This window comes from Pristiophorus japonicus, chromosome 1 (assembly GCF_044704955.1).
Source record: "Pristiophorus japonicus isolate sPriJap1 chromosome 1, sPriJap1.hap1, whole genome shotgun sequence".
Lineage (NCBI taxonomy): Eukaryota > Metazoa > Chordata > Chondrichthyes > Pristiophoridae > Pristiophorus > Pristiophorus japonicus.
In genome coordinates this window covers 6165208-6184122 of record NC_091977.1, presented here as the reverse complement: position 1 = coordinate 6184122, position 18915 = coordinate 6165208, and the positions used below count along the sequence as shown (strand labels likewise).

The 18915-nt window shown below is 48.6% G+C and overlaps 1 protein-coding gene across 3 annotated transcripts in view; it reads left to right on the top strand.

Annotated features, from left to right (window-relative positions):
• The window catches only part of fbxo4 (F-box protein 4), a 51560-nt gene extending 42979 nt beyond the window's left edge, over nucleotides 1–8581 (top strand). The window contains exons 6-7 of one of the 3 annotated variants that reach the window (XM_070877147.1): nucleotides 1427–1602; nucleotides 4959–8581. In XM_070877147.1, the coding sequence (XP_070733248.1) occupies nucleotides 1427–1602; nucleotides 4959–5039 (257 nt within the window). In that variant the 3' untranslated portion in view covers nucleotides 5040–8581. Of the gene's footprint in view, nucleotides 1–1426; nucleotides 1603–4958 lie in introns of those variants that run through there. The other 2 variants (XR_011592854.1, XM_070877156.1) reach the window with 2 other exon arrangements.
• Nucleotides 8582–18915: the final 10334 nt, after the last annotated feature.

Sequence of the window (18915 nt, the reverse complement as noted above, 5' to 3'; positions counted from 1 at the left end):
CGCGCAACAACTGCAAGAGAAGCCGCGTAATACCGGGGAATCAACAACATTCTTCCGTGTCCGCTAGCGGCTTTTTAGATAGTTTGACAATTACGCAATCAACGTCCATTTTCTGAGTCCAGTGTGAGATTGCAGCGTCTGCCTGTTTGTTAGTTTGAGGTTCCAGTGTCTGCTCAAGCCCCTGCATGTCTCCATGGTAACTGCGGATGTCCCTGCAGCAGACAGCCCAGCTCTACATTTGGCCTCCTGCTGATCCTGACCCTGAGCGGGCAGGTGAGATCACCTTGTCATTCCCAGGTAGTCGTTGTCCTCATAGGCGGTCCCTCGTATCGAGGATGACTTGCTTCCACGCCAAAAAGGGATGAGTTCCCAGGTGTTTCAATGAAGGACCCAATATTCCAGATCCCGAACTACATCCTGAAGGGTGGAAGATGCCTGTGCGTGGATGTTTTTAACGTGGGGTGACCGTTGCACACCAGCCACCACACGGGGCTTGACAGAGCGAGGTCTTGGTCCAGTGGCAAGGGTTAACACAGGACGACTGGAGACCTGCTCTGCTGCACGGACCCAGTGCGCACACATATCGCAGTGTGGGCTGGGTCGTGCTGACACTGAGGCAGTGCTCTATACGAGTACATGTGTCACTTGACATTTGCCGACACTGGACCGTTTCTGGTGCAGTGCGAGGTTGAGTATTAAATGAGTCTCCCATTCCTCACCTCGCAGTCCGCACCGCTCCAACAAACGTTCGAACCAAACTTGTGTAATTGTTGCTCTTCCTGGCATAGTTTTAACTTGGAGCATCAAGTCTCTAATCTATAAAGTACAGCATTTCATAGTGTTCTCAGCATTAGTTTGGTTTGAATTAAGACAGTCTTGCGACATACTACACAGAGCATGAATGTCTGGGCGTTAACTCCCAGGTCGATGAGTCATGAGCCAAAGGTGGGCAGAGGAAACGTTACAAGGGACACCCTCAAAGCCTCCCTGATAAAGTGCAACATCCCCACCGACACCTGGGAGTCCCTGGCCAAAGACCGCCCCTAAGTGGAGGAAGTGCATCCGGGAGGGCGCTGAGCATCCCGAGTCTCATCGCCGAGAGCATGCAGAAACCAAGCGCAGGCAGCGGAAGGAGCGTGCGTCAAACCTGTCCCACCCTCCCCTTCCCTCAACCACTGTCTGTCCCACCTGTGACAGGGACTGTGGCTCTCGTATTGGACTGTGCAGCCACCTAAGGATTCATTTTTAGAGTGGAAGCAAGTCTTCCTCGATCCTGAGGGACTGCCTATGGTGATGATGATATGTGTCCGGGGTTCAGCTGGCAATGCTGCATCTTAGCATAACTGCCTTTGTGCAATACCATGTAAAGCATAACATTCTTTGATTGGGATGTATTTATCTCGTACTCTTTCCCCCCCCCCCTCAGAGCACAAGAGACAAGAGGAGCTGTCTCAGATTCAGGCTATGATGGACCCAGCTCTGGGCTCTCCAAGCCGCCCACTCCTGGTCTTGTGCTGTATCTCCCAGCCTGATGTCCAACGGATACCTTGTGTTTATGTATCTCACCAGTTGCAGTTAAGCCTGCTGGACAGACCTTGGCTGGTAAGTACACATTACCCTTGTGATGTTCCTGAATCAAGCTATTACACCGAAATCACACGACCAGCTGCTCTGGTACCACACTCCTGCACCAATGCTCAGAGAGTTCATCACTGGGAGACATGTCCTGGGTTAGAGGGACGTTCCGAGGTGTCCCTTTGCTTGTTGCAGGAGAATGAACTGTTCCATTTTACAGAGATTTTAATGGAACGGTAGCACAGTGCTTATGTTACTGGACCAGTAATCCAGAGGAGTGGACTAATGATCCAGAGACGTCGGTTCAAATCCCACCAGGGCAGCTGGGGAATTTAAGTTCAGTTAGTTAAGTAAATCTGTAATACCAAAGCGAGCACAGGTGTGACGTCCAAAATCCAGAGTTCCGGAATCCGGACACCGGGCCGATCTATGACGGGGTCATCCAGAAAAATGTTCCGAAATCCAGACTCCCCTGCCTCCAGCTGCCCGACCTCCCCCCACCTCGGCCCGACCAACCTCCCCTACCTACCTTCCTCGGCCCAGGCAAAGATGTTCCGAAATCTGGAAATATCCGGAACAGCCTCAGTCCCGAGGTTTCCGGATTTTGGACGTCACAGCTGTATCTGTAATGGTCTAGAACTAGCCGTGCCTCTAGCCAAGCTGTCCCAGTACAGCTACAACACTGGCATCTACCCGACAATGTGGAGAACTGCCCAGGTATGTCCTGTCCACAAACAGCAGGACAAATCCAATCCGGCCAATTACCACCCCATCAGTCTACTCTCAATCCTCAGCAAAGTGATGGATGGTGCCGTCGACAGTGTTATCAAGCGGCACTTACTCACCAATAACCTGCTCACCGATGCTCAGTTTGGGTTCCAGCCGGACCACTCGGCTCCAGACTTCATTACAGTCTTGGTCCAAACATGGACAAAAGAGCTGAATTCCAGAGGTGAGGTGAGAGTGACTGCCCTCGACATCAAGGCAGCATTTGACCAAGTGTGGCATCAAGGAGCCCGAGTAAAACTGGTCAATGGAAATCGGGGAAACTCTCCACTGGCTGGAGTCATACCTAGCACAAAGGAAGATGGTTGTGGTGGTTGGAGGTCAATCATCACAGACCCAGGACATCGCTGCAGGAGTTCCTCAGGGCAGTGTCCTCGGCCCAAACATCTTCAGCTGCTTCATCAATGAACTTCCCTCCATCATAAGGTCAGAAGTGGGGATGTTCACTGATGACTGCACAGTGTTCAGTTCCATTCGCAACTTCTCAGATAATGAATCAATCCATGCCCGCATGCAGCAAGACCTGGACAACATTCAGGCTTGGGATGATAAGTGGAAAGTAACATTCACGCCACATAAGTGCCAGGCAATGACTCTCTCCACCAAGCGAGAGTCGAACCATCTCACCTTGATATTCAACGCCATTGCCATCGGCGAATCCCCCACCGTCAACATCCTGGGGGTCACCATTGACCAGAAATTTAACTGGACCAGCCACATAAATACTGTGGCAACAAGAGCAGGTCAGAGGCTGGGTATTCTGAGGCAAGTGTCTCATCTCCTGACTCCCCAAAGTCTTTCCACCATCTACAAGGCACAAGTCAGGAGTGTGATGGAATACTCTCCACTTGCCTGGATGAGCGCAGCTCCAACAACACTCAAGAAGCTCGACACCATCCAGGACACAGCATCCCGCTTGATTGGCCCCCCATCCACCACCTTCAACACTCACTCCCTCCACCACCGGCGCACCGTGGCTGCAGTGTGTACCATCTACAAGATGCACTGCAGCAACTCGCCAAGGCTTCTTCGGCAGCACCTCCCAAACCCGCGACCTCTACCACCTAGAAGGACAAGGGCAGCAGGCGCATGGGAACACCATCACCTCCACGTTCCCCTCCCAGTCACTTGGAAATATATCGGCCGTTCCTTCATTGTCGCTGGGTCACAATCCTGGAACTCCCTCCCTAACAGCACTGTGGGAGCACCTTCACCACACGGACTGCAGCGGTTCAAGAAGGCGGCTCACCACCACCTTCTCAAGGGGCAGTTAGGGATGGGCAATAAATGCCGGCCTTGCCAGCGATGCCCACATCCTGAGAATACATTTTTTAAAATTCTACGGAGATCAGAGATTTGATAGAATAGTACAGCATAGAAGGAGGCCATTCGGCCCATCGAGTCTGCACCGGCTCTTTTGGAGAGCGATCCAGTTAGTCCCACTAGTTCTTTCCCCATAAACCTGCATTTCTTTTCTCCTTTAAGTATTTACCCAATTCCCTTTTGAAGGCTACTATTGAATCTGCCTCCCCCACCCTATCAGGCCGTGCAGTCCAAATCCTAACCACTTGCTGCGTAAAACAGTTTTCCCTCATGTCACCTCTGGCTCTTTTACCAATCGTCTTAAATCTGTGTCCTCTGGTTATCGGCACTTCAGCCAATGGAAACCTTTCTCTTTGTTTACTCTATGTAAATCCTTCATGGTTTTGAACACCTCTATCAAATCTCTGTTCAGCCTCCTCTGCTCCAAGGAGAACAACCCCAGCTTCTCCAGTCTATCCACGTAATCCCTCATTCCGGGAACCATTCTCCTAAATCTTTGCTGTACCCTCTCCAAAGCACTTCACATCCTTTCTAACGTGGAGCCCAGGATCGGACACAATACTCCAGCTGGAACAAACTAGTGTTTTATATGAGGGATGAAGCAACTGTCTTACTACAGTTACCTGGGGAGAAATAAAGGCAGCAGATGCTGGAAATACTCAGCGGGTCCTGATCATAACTCAGTTTCTCTCTCCACAGATGCTGCCTGACCTGCTGAGTATTTCCAGCATTTTCTGTGTTTATTTCAAATTTCCAGCATCTGCAGTAATTTGCTTTTAAGAACATAAGAAATAGGAGCAGGAGTAGGCCATACGGCCCCTCGAGCCTGCTCCGCCATTTAATACGATCATGGCTGATCCCATCATGGACTCAGCTCCACTTCCCCGCCCGCTCCCCATAACCCCTTATTCCCTTATCGGTTAAGAAACTGTCTATCTCTGTCTTAAATTTATTCAATGTCCCAGCTTCCACAGCTCTCTGAGGCAGCGAATTCCACAGATTTACAACCCTCTGAGAGAAGACATTTCTCCTCATCTCAGTTTTAAATGGGTGGCCCCTTATTCTAAGATTATGTCCCCTAGTTCTAGTCTCCCCCATCAGTGGAAACATCCTCTCTGCATCCACCTTGTCAAGTCCCCCTTGGTGAAAAAAGACAGTTATTGCTGGCAGGTTCCAAATGATGCTGATTGTCAAGGGATTAAAAGAGTGTATCTTTGCCATCAGAGTGTGTGCACTAACAGCTGTCTCCGTGTCCCGGTTACCTCTTTGATTAGGCACGTGATACTGACGCAGAATCCCTTGTCGGATTTCTCGAGGGCATCGAATGGATTCTTCGGGACGTTGGTCGATTGTGAACCATTTGTGTGGCAGCTGGGAGGTTGATGGAGAAGGAGAGCCCCTTAGTGGGGAACGACCCTGGATCTAAGCAGCTCCTGAATTATTTTCTTCCAAAAATATTCATATAAAATGAATCCCCCAGCTCCGTCAGGGCAAACTGTTCGTGACACTGCATCATATCGTAACGAGGTGGATGGGTATTGGCGTGATGGTGCACTTCACTGATGCACTGGTCATCAATCAGTCTTGTGTGTCTGTGTTGATTTTCCTTCCATGTTGGATTATGAAGTAGTATCGATGAATATTTCTGGTGTGTGTTTAGCTGGCCTTCTGTACTGTTCCCTTGAGCAGTATTTATTTGCAGTGTGAATCCAATACAATGCACCATTTCATCATCATCATCATCATCATCATCATCATCATCATAGGGAAAGGGTGGGTGGGACAGGTTTGCTCTCGGCGATGAGACTCGAGGTGCTCAGTGCCCTCCCGGATGCACTTCCTCCACTTGGGGCGGACTAGTCTTTGGCCAGGGACTCCCAGGTGTCGGTGAGGATGTTGCACTTTATCAGGGAGGCTTTGAGGGTGGTCCTTGTAACGTTTCCTCTGCCCACCTTTGGCTCATTTGCCGTGAAGGAGTTCCCAGAGGAGCGCTTGCTTTGGGAGTCTCGTGTCTGGCATGCGGACAATGTGGCCCGCCCAGCGTGATCCGTGCTTCAATGCTGCGGATGTTGGCCTGGTCGAGGTGCCATGGAATATAGGAAACGGGCTTGATTTCCCCTTCCTTTCCTTTCCCACTGTGCTCCGTGGCTCTGGTAAGGACTCAGGCCATGGCTGGAGGCTGGATGCACCAACATTGGGCAGAGCGTAGTCACCTTGGCCCCAGGAGAGTATCGTGACCCACTGACAACAAGGGACAAAAAAAGGAGAATTTGCAAATTCAAACCAAAAGTGCTGTGCAATATAATTGTGTTCCTCTCCCACCGCCCCCACAGAATTTACACTGTCTTAAGAATCTATACTAATGGCTTATGAACATTTCTATTTGAGTTTATCCGGTGAAATGTCTTCATTAAAACGAACTGCGGAAGGAAGCAATTCTTTAATCTTTTTTCCCCGATATTTTACATTTGATACTTGTCTGCTATTTGTGTTGTTTATTGACCAGTGGCCGAGAGGCAGAACTTGAATTTCCTTTTCTCCCTGTATCTCACCCGCTGCTGAAGCTCTCACCCATGCCTCTGTTACCTCTAGACTTGACTATTCCAACACACTCCTGGCTGGCCTCCCACATTCTACCCTACATAAACTTGAGGTCATCCAAAACTCGGCTGACCCGTGTCCTAACTCGCACCGCGTCCCGCTCACCCATCACCCCCTGTGCTCGCTGACCCGTGTCCTAACTCGCACCCAGTCCGGCTCACCCATCACCCCCTGTGCTCGCTGACCCGTGTCCTAACTCGCACCGAGTCCTGCTCACCCATCACCCCCTGTGCTCGCTGACCCGTGTCCTAACTCGCACCGAGTCCCGCTCATCCATCACCCACTGTGCTCACTGACCCGTGTCCTAACTCGCACCGCGTCCTGATCACCCATCACCCCTGTGCTCACTGACCCGTGTCCTAACTCGCACCGAGTCCCACTCACCCATCACCCCTGTGCTCACTAACCCGTGTCCTAACTCGCACCCAGTCCGGCTCACCCATCACTCACTGTGCTCGCTGACCCGTATCTTAACTCGCACCAAGGGCCACATTACAGCATAATTCTACAGGGCAAAGTGTGTTAAAAAAACAAGCCTGGAGGCTCTGTGCCTCAATGCGAGGAGTATTCAGAATAAGGTGGATGAATTAACTGCGCAGATAGCAGTTAATGGATACGATGTGATTGACATAAGGGAGACATGGCTCCAGGGGGACCAAGGCTGGGAACACAACATCGATCATGAAGGACGCAATAGCAGCGCATTTGGAAAGCGGTGACAGGATCAGATCAAGTCAGCATGGATTTATGAAAGGGAAATCATGCTTGACAAATCTTCTGGAATTTTTTGAGGATGTAACTGGTAGAGTGGACAAGGGAGAACCAGTGGATGTGGTGTATTTGGACTTTCAGAAGGCTTTTGACAAGGTCCCGCACAAGAGATTGTTGTGCAAAATTAAAGCACATGGTATTGGGGGTAATGTGTTGATGTGGATAGAGAACTGGTTGGCAGACAGGAAGCAGAGAGTCGGGATAAACTGGTCCTTTTCAGAATGGCAGGCAGTGACTAGTGGGGTACCGCAGGGCTCAGTGCTGGGACCCCAGCTATTTACAATATACATTAACGATTTAGATGAAGAAATTGAGTGTAATATCTCCAAGTTTGCAGATGACACTAAACTGGGTGGCGATGTGAGCTGTGAGGAGGACGCTAGGAAGCTGCAGGGTGACTTGGACAGGTTAGGTGAGTGGGCAAACGCATGGCAGATGCAGTATAATTGGATAAATGTGAGGTTATCCATTTTGGGGGCAAAAACACAAAGGCAGAATATTATCTGAATGGCGGCAGACAAGGAAAAGGGGAGGTGCAACGAGACCTGGGTGTCATGGTTCATCAGTCACTGAAAGTGGGCACACAGGTACAGCAGGCAGTGAAGAAGGCAAATGATATGTTGGCCTTCATAGCTAGGGGATTTGAATATCGAAGCAGGGAGGTCTTACTGCAGTTGTACAGGGCCTTAGTGAGGCCTCACCTGGAATATTGTGTTCCGTTTTGGTCTCCTAGTCTGAGGAAGGACGTTCTTGCTATTGAGGGAGTGCAGCGAAGGTTCACCAGACTGATTCCAGGGATGGCTGGACTGTCATATGAGGAGAGACTGGATCAACTGGGCCTTTATACACTGGAGTTTAGAAGGATGAGAGGGGATCTCATAGAAATGTATAAGATTCTGACGGGACGGGACTGGACAGGTTAGATGCTGGAAGAATGTTCCCGATGTTGGGGAAGTCCAGAACCAGGGGACACAGTCTTAGGATAAGGGGTAGGCTATTTAGGACTGAGATGAGGAGAAGCTTCTTCACTCAGAGAGTTGTTAACCTGTGGAATTCGCTGCCGCAGAGAGTTGTTGATGTCAGTTCATTGGACATATTCAAGAGGGAGTTAGATATGGCTCTTGCGGTTAAGAGGATTAAGGAGTATGGAGAGAAAGCAAGAAAGGGGTACTGAAGGAATGATCAGCCATGATCTTATTGAATGGCGGTGCAGGCTCGAAGGGCCAAATGGCCTACTCCTGCACCTATTTTTCTATGTTAAAGGCGCTATATAAACACAGGTTGTTGTTGCACTGGATCCTCGGCCAGATTTCCCTTTCTCCTCTTCCCCCACCCTCTCTCCACCCTCTCTGTATCCAGCTTCCTACTCTGTGCCCAGCATCCTCTTGGTACTTCCAGGATCATGCCCATGTCCTGTGATGGCCCGTGAAAGTCTGCATTTGAATCTTTGCATTCTTTGTTTATTCTGTAATATATGGTTGGAGTGGTTGAGTCTTGTTATGTATGCAATAAAGGTTCACACTGAGTACTGTTTACCTAAGCAAGGTACGACCTTGCTTCTGTTTTATTTTGGCCCAAAGTGCCTGACTCATAAAATGGCTGGCCTTTTATACCAGAGCAGCACCATGTGTGTGCTGTTCAGTGGCCTCCAATAATGACACCATCTGGTGGCTACAAACAGCATGTACATACATGACAAGTCTCTTATTCATTTGCATCGACTGTGTTATTGATTCATGTTTATCTGAAAGTGGGAACACAGAAAGGGTTAACTTGGAGGTGGGATCACCTGGAAAGACTATCACTATTTGAATGCAGGAGACAAAGATTCCTGCATTTAGGCACAGAGCCTTATTTTCAGAGGCTGAGTGACAGTGGCTGACATGTGTCGGAAAATTAGTCCTGGGACCTCAAATGTCGAAAGCTCTGGATTTGATTTTCCAGTAGACATTTTGAGTTGATTTTGGAGACTTGCTACTGGCATCTACCCACCCCTCCCACAGCCCATGTACACTCTCCCCTATCACTGACTACCCACCCATTTAATCCCTCCCACAGCCCATTTACTCCCTCCCCTATCACTGACTACCCACCCATTTAATCCCCTCCCACAGCCCATGTACACACTCCCCTATCACTTCCCACCCAATTAATCCCCTCCCACAGCCCATGTACACTCTCCCCTATCACTGACTACCCACCCATTTAATCCCCTCCCACAGCCCATGTACACACTCCCCTATCACTGACACTACCTACCCATTTAATCCCCTCCTACAGCCCATGTACACACTCCCCTATCACTGACTACCCACCCATTTAATCCCTCCCACAGCCCATGTACACACTCCCCTATCACTGACTACCCACCCATTTAATCCCCTCCCACAGCCCATGTAAACTCTCCCCTATCACTGACTACCCACCCATTTAATCCCCTCCCACAGCCCATGTACACACTCCCCTATCACTGACTACCCACCCATTTAATCCCCTCCCGCAGCCCATGTACACACTCCTCTATCACTGACTACCCACCCATTTAATCCCCTCCCACAGCCCATGTACACTCTCCCCTATCACTGACTACCCACCCATTTAATCCCCTCCCACAGCCCATTTATTCCCTCCCCTATCACGGACTACCCACCCAGGGATGGATTAAGAGGGGGGCCAGATGGTGCGGACACACTGGGCCCCAGCCTAGAATGGTGTCCATACAGGGTGGGATTAAGGGTAAACAGTATTGACATCGGTGATGTAGCGAGAGCGGGGTGAAGCCGCGAGGACTCAGTCACATGTTAATCTCCACTTGATGTGAACATCGAGACGCCTGCAGTGTCGGGCAGGGCAGCACCAGTCAACACTTCTGGCCCAGCGTGTTGTACTGAACTGAAGTGATCTGATCCAACACTAATGTTTGTAGAATTATCTAATAAAGTTTTCGTCATTATTTTCTTGTTAGTTATCATCATCATCATCATAGGCAGTCCCTCGGAATCGAGGAAGACTTGCTTCCACTCTTAAAATGAGTCCTTAGGTGGATGAACAGTCCAATACGAGAACCACAGTCCCTGTCACAAGTGGGACAGACAGTCGTTGAGGGTAAGGGAGGGTGGGACAGGTTTGCCGCACGCTCCTTCCACTGCCTGCGCTTGATTTCTGCATGCTCTCGGAGATGAGACTCGAGGTGCTCAGCGCCCTCCCGGATGGAGTTCCTCCACTTAGGGCGGTCTTTGGCCAGGGACGCCCAGGTGTCAGTGGGGATGTTGCACTTTATCAGGGAGGCTTTGAGCGTATCCTTGTAACGTTTCCTCTGCCCACCTTAATATGTCCTTACTATACATTATAAATGCACACGAGGCCCATACTTGAGAGAAGGTCACTCTGTGACCAGTTACCTTTATTACCAAGACCTCAAGTGATGAAGGTAACTTTTATGCCTGAAAGTCCAGGTTAGGAGTGTCTCCCACAAGTTCACCCCCTTGTGGTCAATGTTCTTAAGGTGGACAACTTAGGTCAGCTTATACATGGGTTACAATGATAGTTGAATACATGACATCACCTCCCCCCAAAGTCTTATTGGGATCACATGTTGAGTCTCTCTGGTGGTTTACGCTCCCTTGTAGAGCGCCTGAGTTGGGGCTCCGATTGTTGGGCGCTGGCTTGAGTGTCTGCTGTTTGCGGTGCCTCACGCCTGTCCGGACTGCTCACAGTGACTGGGCTCTCCTCCCTTTGGTTCCGGTGTGCGGTCACCTGTGGTGGAGAAAACTCTATATCGTGTTCTTCCTCTGCTTCTTCTATGGGGTTGCTGAACCTCCTTTTAGTTTGATCCACGTGTTTGCGGCAGATTTGTCCATTGGTAAGTTTAACTACCAAAACCCTATTCCCCTCTTTGGCAACCACAGTGCCTGCAAGCCATTTGGGCCCTGCAACATAATTAAGGACAAAAACAGAGTCATTGACATCAATACATCGCGCCCTCGCACTCCTGTCATGGTAGTCACATTGTGACTGACGCCTGCTCTCAACAATTTCTTTCATAGTAGGGTTTATAAGGGATAACCTGGTTTTGAGCGTCCTTTTCATTAGCAGCTCTGCAGGTGGAACTCCTGTGAGCAAGTGTGGTCGGGATCTATTGGTCGACAGGAGGCGTGATAAGCGGCTTTGTAAGGAACCCCCTTGGAATCTGAGCATCCCCTGTTTGATTATCTGCACTGCTCATTCAGCCTGGTCGTTTGAGGCCGGCTTGAACGGTGTCGTTCTAACATGGTTGATTCCATTGCCTGCCATGAAGTTCTGGAATTCAGTGCTTGTGAAACATAGAAACATAGAAACATAGAAAATAGGTGCAGGAGCAGGCCATTCAGCCCTTCTAGCCTGCACCGCCATTCAATGAGTTCATGGCTGAACATGAAACTTCAGTACCCCATTCCTGCTTTCTCGCCATAACCCTTGATCCCCCGAGTAGTAAGGACTTCATCTAACTCCCTTTTGAATATATTTAGTGAATTGGCCTCAACTACATTCTGTGGTAGAGAATTCCACAGGTTCACCACTCTCTGGGTGAAGAAGTTTCTCCTCATCTCGGTCCTAAATGGCTTACCCCTTATCCTCAGACTGTGACCCCTGGTTCTGGACTTCCCCAACATTGGGAACATTCTTCCTGCATCTAACCTGTCTAAACCCGTCAGAATTTTAAACGTTTCCATGAGGTCCCCTCTCATTCTTCTGAACTCCAGTGAATACAAGCCCAGTTGATCCAGTCTTTCTTGATAGGTCAGTCCCGCCATCCCGGGAATCAGTCTGGTGAATCTTCGCTGCACTCCCTCAATAGCAAGAATGTCCTTCCTCAAGTTAGGAGACCAAAACTGTACACAATACTCCAGGTGTGGCCTCACCAAGGCCCTGTACAACTGTAGCAACACCTCCCTGCCCCTGTATTCAAATCCCCTCGCTATGAAGGCCAACATGCCATTTGCTTTCTTAACCGCCTGCTGAACCTGCATGCTAACCTTCAATGACTGATGTACCATGACACCCAGGTCTCGTTGCACCTTCCCTTTTCCTAATCTGTCACCATTCAGATAATAGTCTGTCTCTCTGTTTTTACCACCAAAGTGGATAGCCTCACATTTATCCACATTATACTTCATCTGCCATGCATTTGCCCACTCACCTAACCTATCCAAGTCACTCTGCAGCCTAATAGCATCCTCCTTGCAGCTCACACTGCCACCCAACTTAGTATCATCCGCAAATTTGGAGATACTGCATTTAATCCCCTCGTCTAAATCATTAATGCACGGGCCATTGTCGCTGACCAAGATATCCGGTAGACCATGGGCAGCGAACATTGCCCGTAGACTTTCTATCGTGGCAGAGGATGTGCTTGAATTTAAAATGGCACACTCAATCTATTTGGAGTAGGCGTCTACTACAACCAAAAACATTTTTCCCATGAAAGGACCTGCGTATTTCACATGGATGCGTGACCGTGGCTTGGCGGGCCATGGCCAGGGGGGCTTCCCTGGGTGCGTTGCCCAGCTGAGCACACGTGTTGCATCTGCGAACACAAAGTTCCAGGTCTGCACCTATCCTTGGCCACCAAACGTGTGACCTGGCAATTGCCTTCATCATGACAATGCTCGGGTGCTCATTGTGAAGTTCTCTGATAAACACCTCTCTGCCCATCTGGGGCATGACTACGCGGTTTCCCCACAGTAGGCAATCGGCCTGAATCGAGAGTTCATCCTTGCGCCTATGAAACAGTTTAAATTCCTCAGGGCATGCCCCGTACGTGGCTGCCCAGTCTCCTTTCAGGAGACTGCTCCAGTCTGGCCTTGAGATTACTGAGCTGACAGTACAGTTAAATTACTATGTTACAGAGAAAAGGCCGCAGGCACCTCTTAACGTGTTAAGGAGGCGAGAGAGGAAACTTTGAATCATTCAGATGCAAAATACCCTTTCCTGATGGGAGGACAGAAACAATACAGCTTTCAAACTACTATCAGGAAGGATATTGTCAATAGACTCAGCTCAGTGCACAGTTGTGTGTTATGACCATGCCAGGCCACACGATGGTGATGCGGGATTTAGTATGCGGTCGGTTTTCAGTGCAATCAGCAGAAGGAACAAAATAACAACCCTATTTAGCCACCGAGCATTGATGAGGCAAAGCCATGTGACTTCTGGCATTGCAGCAATTTGCTCCTTGATCCTTTGAGTTAAGCCCAGCTTGGTTTTGCACAATATATCAGTTCGCACTGTGCAAGAGCAGAGAGGAACAACACAAGAAATCGGAGCAGGAGTAGACCATAAGGCCCCTCGAGCCTGCTCCACCATTTAATACAATCATGGCTGATCCGATCATGGACTCAGCTCCACTTCCCTGCCCGCTCCCCATAACCCCTTATTCCCTTATCGGTTAAGAAACTGTCTATCTCTGTCTTAAATATATTCAATGTCCCGGCTTCCACAGCTCTCTGAGGCAGCAAATTCCACAGATTTACAACCCTCTGAGAGAAGAAATTCCTCCTCATCTCAGTTTTAAATGGGCGGCCCCTTATTCTAAGATTATGGGCTAGAACCTCCACTTTGTTTGCAAGCTTAACGCCCATTTAACGCCCATTTTACCACTGAAATGATGTATAATGCCCATATATTGCCCATTTTGGCACAAAATGGAAACTGACGGGCATTTTCAGGAAACTTATCGCCGAACGTTACTTTCCCCATGTGCTTAACACCGGGGAAAAATATTCCCGCCCGCTCACTTTTTTGGGCAGAATCAGCAAAATGGATGAAATCAACGCCCATAATATCGCCCAGGGTTACTTTCCTCGTGGAATTAACGCCGAGATTCAATATTAACGCCCGGTGACTGTTTTTTGTCATAAAGAGCATATTTACCCAAACTAGCGGCCATTGAGATCGCCCATCATCAATTTCACCACCTCGCACACATATCGCCCACAATATCGCTCGCTCAAAAAAAACGCCCAGAAAAAGTGAACTAACCGGAACGAACACCAGCAGTGTGGCTGGCATTTGTTAAATCCCACTCTTACGTGTGGAGCTGATATCTGAGAGATTTGCCTGAAAGAACGCTGATGTGAGTGACAACGCTGACACGCTGCTGTGTGTGTGCAGTTCAGACATCAATGGTGCCCATCACCTTGGTGCCAGTTAAAGTTTACGTTGATTGATGTTAAGTTGTATTTAACCCTTTCACGGTAAGGAATCACCAGTGTGTAATGGTCCAGCTATCTGAGACAATGTGCAACAAGGTTATGTTCAATAACAAAAATTTATTACCAACATTGGTCTGAAATCGTAAGTATGACAGCCAATAACACCCAACCCCCGCCCACACCCCACTTTTTCCACCATTGACATCAATCACATGTTCAACATGTCCAGCAACACAGAATACAAAGGCAAAGCAGGAGGGTGGTCCCCAGCCCCATACATTACAACAAATTGCATACACCCAGATGGAGATATAACACAGCCATCACCTGTGGACATGCACCTCACTTTCCTTCCCCCCTCCCCTTCTTCTCCCCACCTCTACCCCTTCTCCTCCTCGCTCCACGGCGCCTGGCCGAGGAGCTCCTTCGGCGGTGCCTCATTGGGGGGGGGGGGGGGGAATGAAGGCAGAGGCGGTGATTGCATGGGGTGCCGAGGGGGCAACATTCTCTGATGCAGAAGGCGGGATTGACCAGAGGACCACTAGATGGCCTTGGGGCGGAATGGCTTCTGGAGCGTGGTGATGCAGGTTCCTCAAAGTCGGCCCTCGGAGAACAGACCCAGGGATTGAGGGGCGAGAATCGGAGCTCCTCAGCACCAGATGTTGGATCGTCCGGAGAGTCGGACCCTGCGCCCCCACCTTCTGGCCTCTGTGGTCTTGCCTGGGGCCGCGCTGCTGGCTGAGCTGCAAAACACAAATGAGGTTATTGGAGGAGAAGGGGGTGCTAGGGTCACAAGGTGAGTCCAGCGCTACACACAGCATATGCACAACAAAAGCACCACTGCTCTCAAAATCATCACACACATCACATTTCATGACCATCAACACATTGTGCATTGCAATGATTTTCATTCGGCCAGCATTATTTCTATGAGAATATATGATTGTTCGGATATGAGTGGGTGTGGCATCCATTGACTTCACATCATGCAATGGTGTAAGCTTTACTCACGTGGCATCACTTCAGGGTCTGCAGATACTTCCGTGGCTGTCCGGGGGTGCTTCCCCACGAGTGCGAGCATCCGCTCCTCCACCTCAGTGATGTCGCTGGGGACTGGTGGCCCCCCACCCATTCGCCTCTGCACGGACCTCATCGTCGATAGCTTCATAGAAACATAGAAACATAGGAAATAGGTGCAGGAGCAGGCCATTCGGCCCTTCGAGCCTGCACCATCACTCAACAAGATTATGGCTGATCATTCACTTCAGTACCATTTTTCAGCTTTCTCTCCATACCCGTTGATCCCTTTAGCCATAAGGACCATATCTAACTCCCTCTTGAATATATCCAATGAACTGGCCTCAACAACTCTCTGCGGCAGGGAATTCCACAGGTTAACAACTCTCCGAGTGAAGAAGTTTCTCCTCATCTCAGTCCTAAATGGCTTACTCCTTATCTTTAAACTATGTCCCCTGGTTTGGACTTCCCCATCTAACCTGTCCAGTCCCGTCAGAATTTTATATGTTACTATGAGATCCTCTCTCATCCTTCTAAACTCCAGTGAATACAGGCCCGGTCGATCCAGTCTCTCCTCATATGTCAGTCCTGCCATCCTGGGAATCAGTCTGGTGAACCTTCGCTGCACTCCCTCAATAGCAAGAACATCCTTCCTCAGATTAGGAGACCAAAACTGAACACAATATTCCAGGTGAGGCCTCACTAAGGCCCTGCACAACTGCAGTAAGACCTCCCTGTTCCTATACTCAAATCCCCTAGCTATGAAGGCCAACATACCATTTGCCTTCTTCACCGCCTGCTGTACCTGCATGCTAACTTTCAATGACTGATGTACCATGACACCCAGGTCTCATTGGACATCTCCTTTTCCTAATCTGCCAACATTCAGATAATATTCTGCCTTCATGTTTTTGCCACCAAAGTGGATAACCTCACATTTATCCACATGTATTTGCCCACTCACCTAACCTCTCCAAGTCACCCTGCAGCCTCTTAGCATCCTCCTCACAGCTCACACCACTATCTAGCTTAGTGTTGTCTGCAAACCTGGAAATATTACACTCAATTCCTTCATCTAAATTATTAATGTATATTGTAAAGAGCTGGGGTCCCAGCACTGAGCCCTGCGGCACCCCACTAGTCACTGCCTGCCATTCTGAAAAGGACCCGTTAAAAGGACCCAACTCTCTGCTTCCTGTCTGCCAACCAGTTCTCTATCCACGTCAATACATTACCCCCAATACTATGTGCTTTGATTTTGCACACCAATCTCTTGTGTGGGACCTTGTCAAAAGCCTTTTGAAAGTCCAAATACACCACATCCACTGGTTCTCCCTTGTCCACTCTACCAGTTACATCCTCAAAAAATTGCAGAAGATTTGTCAAGAATGATTTCCCTTTCATAAATTCATGCTGACTTAGACCAACCCTGTCGCTGCTTTCCAAATGCGCTGCTATTTCATGTTTAATAATTGATTCCAACATTTTCCACACTACTGATGTCAGGCTAACCGGTCTATAATTCCCCGTTTACTCTCTCTCCTTTCTTAAAAAGTGGTGTTACATTAGCTACCCTTCTGTAAAAGGTGATAGGATGACATGACATGAGATCATTGTATGATATTGCTGCTAGATACTGTCACAGAGACTGATACAACACATAACCAACAGATTTAACCATGATTATTATGAAAATGATCATTCTTTACCGAAAGACGTGCACAGTAACCGTAGGCTTTGAGTAAAACATTCCCGGTAAAAGTGAAAGACCTCACATATAGAAACATAGAAACATAGAAGGTAGGTGCAGGAGTAGGCCATTGGGCCCTTCGAGCCTGCACCACCATTCAATATGATCATGGCTGATCATTCCCTCAGTACCCCTTTCCCGCTTTCTCTCCATAAATCCATGCTGACTTAGACCAACCCTGTCGCTGCTTTCCAAATGCGCTGCTATTTCATCTTTAATAATTGATTCCAACATTTTCCACACTACTGATGTCAGGCTAACCGATCTATAATTCCCTTAGCCGTAAGGGTCATATCTAACTCCCTCTTGAATATATCCAATGAACTGGCATCAACAACTCTCTGCGGCAGGAAATTCCACAGGTTAACAACTCTCTGAGTGAAGAAGTTTCTCCTCATCTCAGTCCCAAATGGCTTACCCCTTATCCTTAGACTGTGACCCCTGGTTCTGGACTTCCCCAACATCGGGAACATTCTCCTGCATCTAACCTGCCCCGTCCCGTCAGAATCTTACACGTTTCTATGAGATCCCCTCTCATCCTTCTAAACTCCAGTGTATAAAGGCCCAGTTGATCCAGTCTCTCCTCATATGTCAGGCCAGCCATCCCTGGAATCAGTCTGGTGAACCTTCGCTGCATTCCCTCAATAGCAAGAACGTTCTTCCTCAGATTAGGAGACCAAAACTGAACACAATATTCCAGGTGAGGCCTCACTAAGGCCCTGTACAATTGCAGTAAGACCTCCCTGCTCCTATACTCAAATCCCCTTGCTATGAAGGCCAACATGCCATTTGCCTTCTTCACCACCTGCTGTACCTGCATGCCAACTTTCAATGACTGATGAACCATGACACCCAGGTCTCGTTGCACCTCCTCATTTCCTAATCTGCCAACATTCAGATAATATTCTGCCTTCGTGTTTTTGCCACCAAAGTGGATAACCTCACATTTATCCACATTATACTGCAGTTGCCATGCATTTGCCCACTCACCTAACCTGTCCAAGTCACCCTGCAGCCCTTTAGCGTCCTCCTCACAGCTCACACCACCATCCAGCTTAGTGTCATCTGCAAACTTGGAGATATTACACTCAATTCCTTCATCCAAATCATTAATGTATATTGTAAAGAGCTGGGGTCCCAGCACTGAGCCCTGCGGCGCTCCACTAGTAACTGCCTCCCATTCCGAAAAGGACCCGTTAATCCCGATTCTCTGCTTCCTGTCTGCCAACCAATTCTCTATCCATGCCAGTACATTACCCCCAATACCATGTGCTTTGATTTTGCACACCAATTTCCACATAATGGGAAATGTGGAAATGGCTCAGACCTTAAACAATTATTTTGCTTCGGTCTTCACAGTGGAAGACACAAAAACCATGCCAAAAATTGCTGGTCACGGGAATGTGGGAAGGGAGGACCTTGAGACAATCACTATCATTAGGGGGGTAGTGCTGGACAGGCTAATAGGACTCAAGGTAGACAAGTCCACTGGTCCGGATGAAATGCATCCCAGGGTATTAAAAGAGATGGTGGAAGTTATAGCAGATGCATTCGTTATAATCTACCAAAATTCTCTGGACACTGGGGAGGTACCAGCGGATTGGAAAGTAGCTAATGTAATGCCTCTGTTTAAAAAAGGGGGCAGACAAAAGGCAGGTCATGATAGGCCGGTTCGTTTAACATCTGTAGTGGGGAAAATGCTTCAAGCTATCATTAAGGAAGAAATAGCGGGACATCTAGATAGGAATAGTGCAATCAAGCAGACGCAACATGGATTCATGAAGAGGAAATCATGTTTAACTAATTTACTGGAATTCTTTGAAGATATAACAAGCATGGTGGATAGAGGTGTACCGATGGATGTGGTGTATTTAGATTTCCAAAAGGCATTCGATAAGG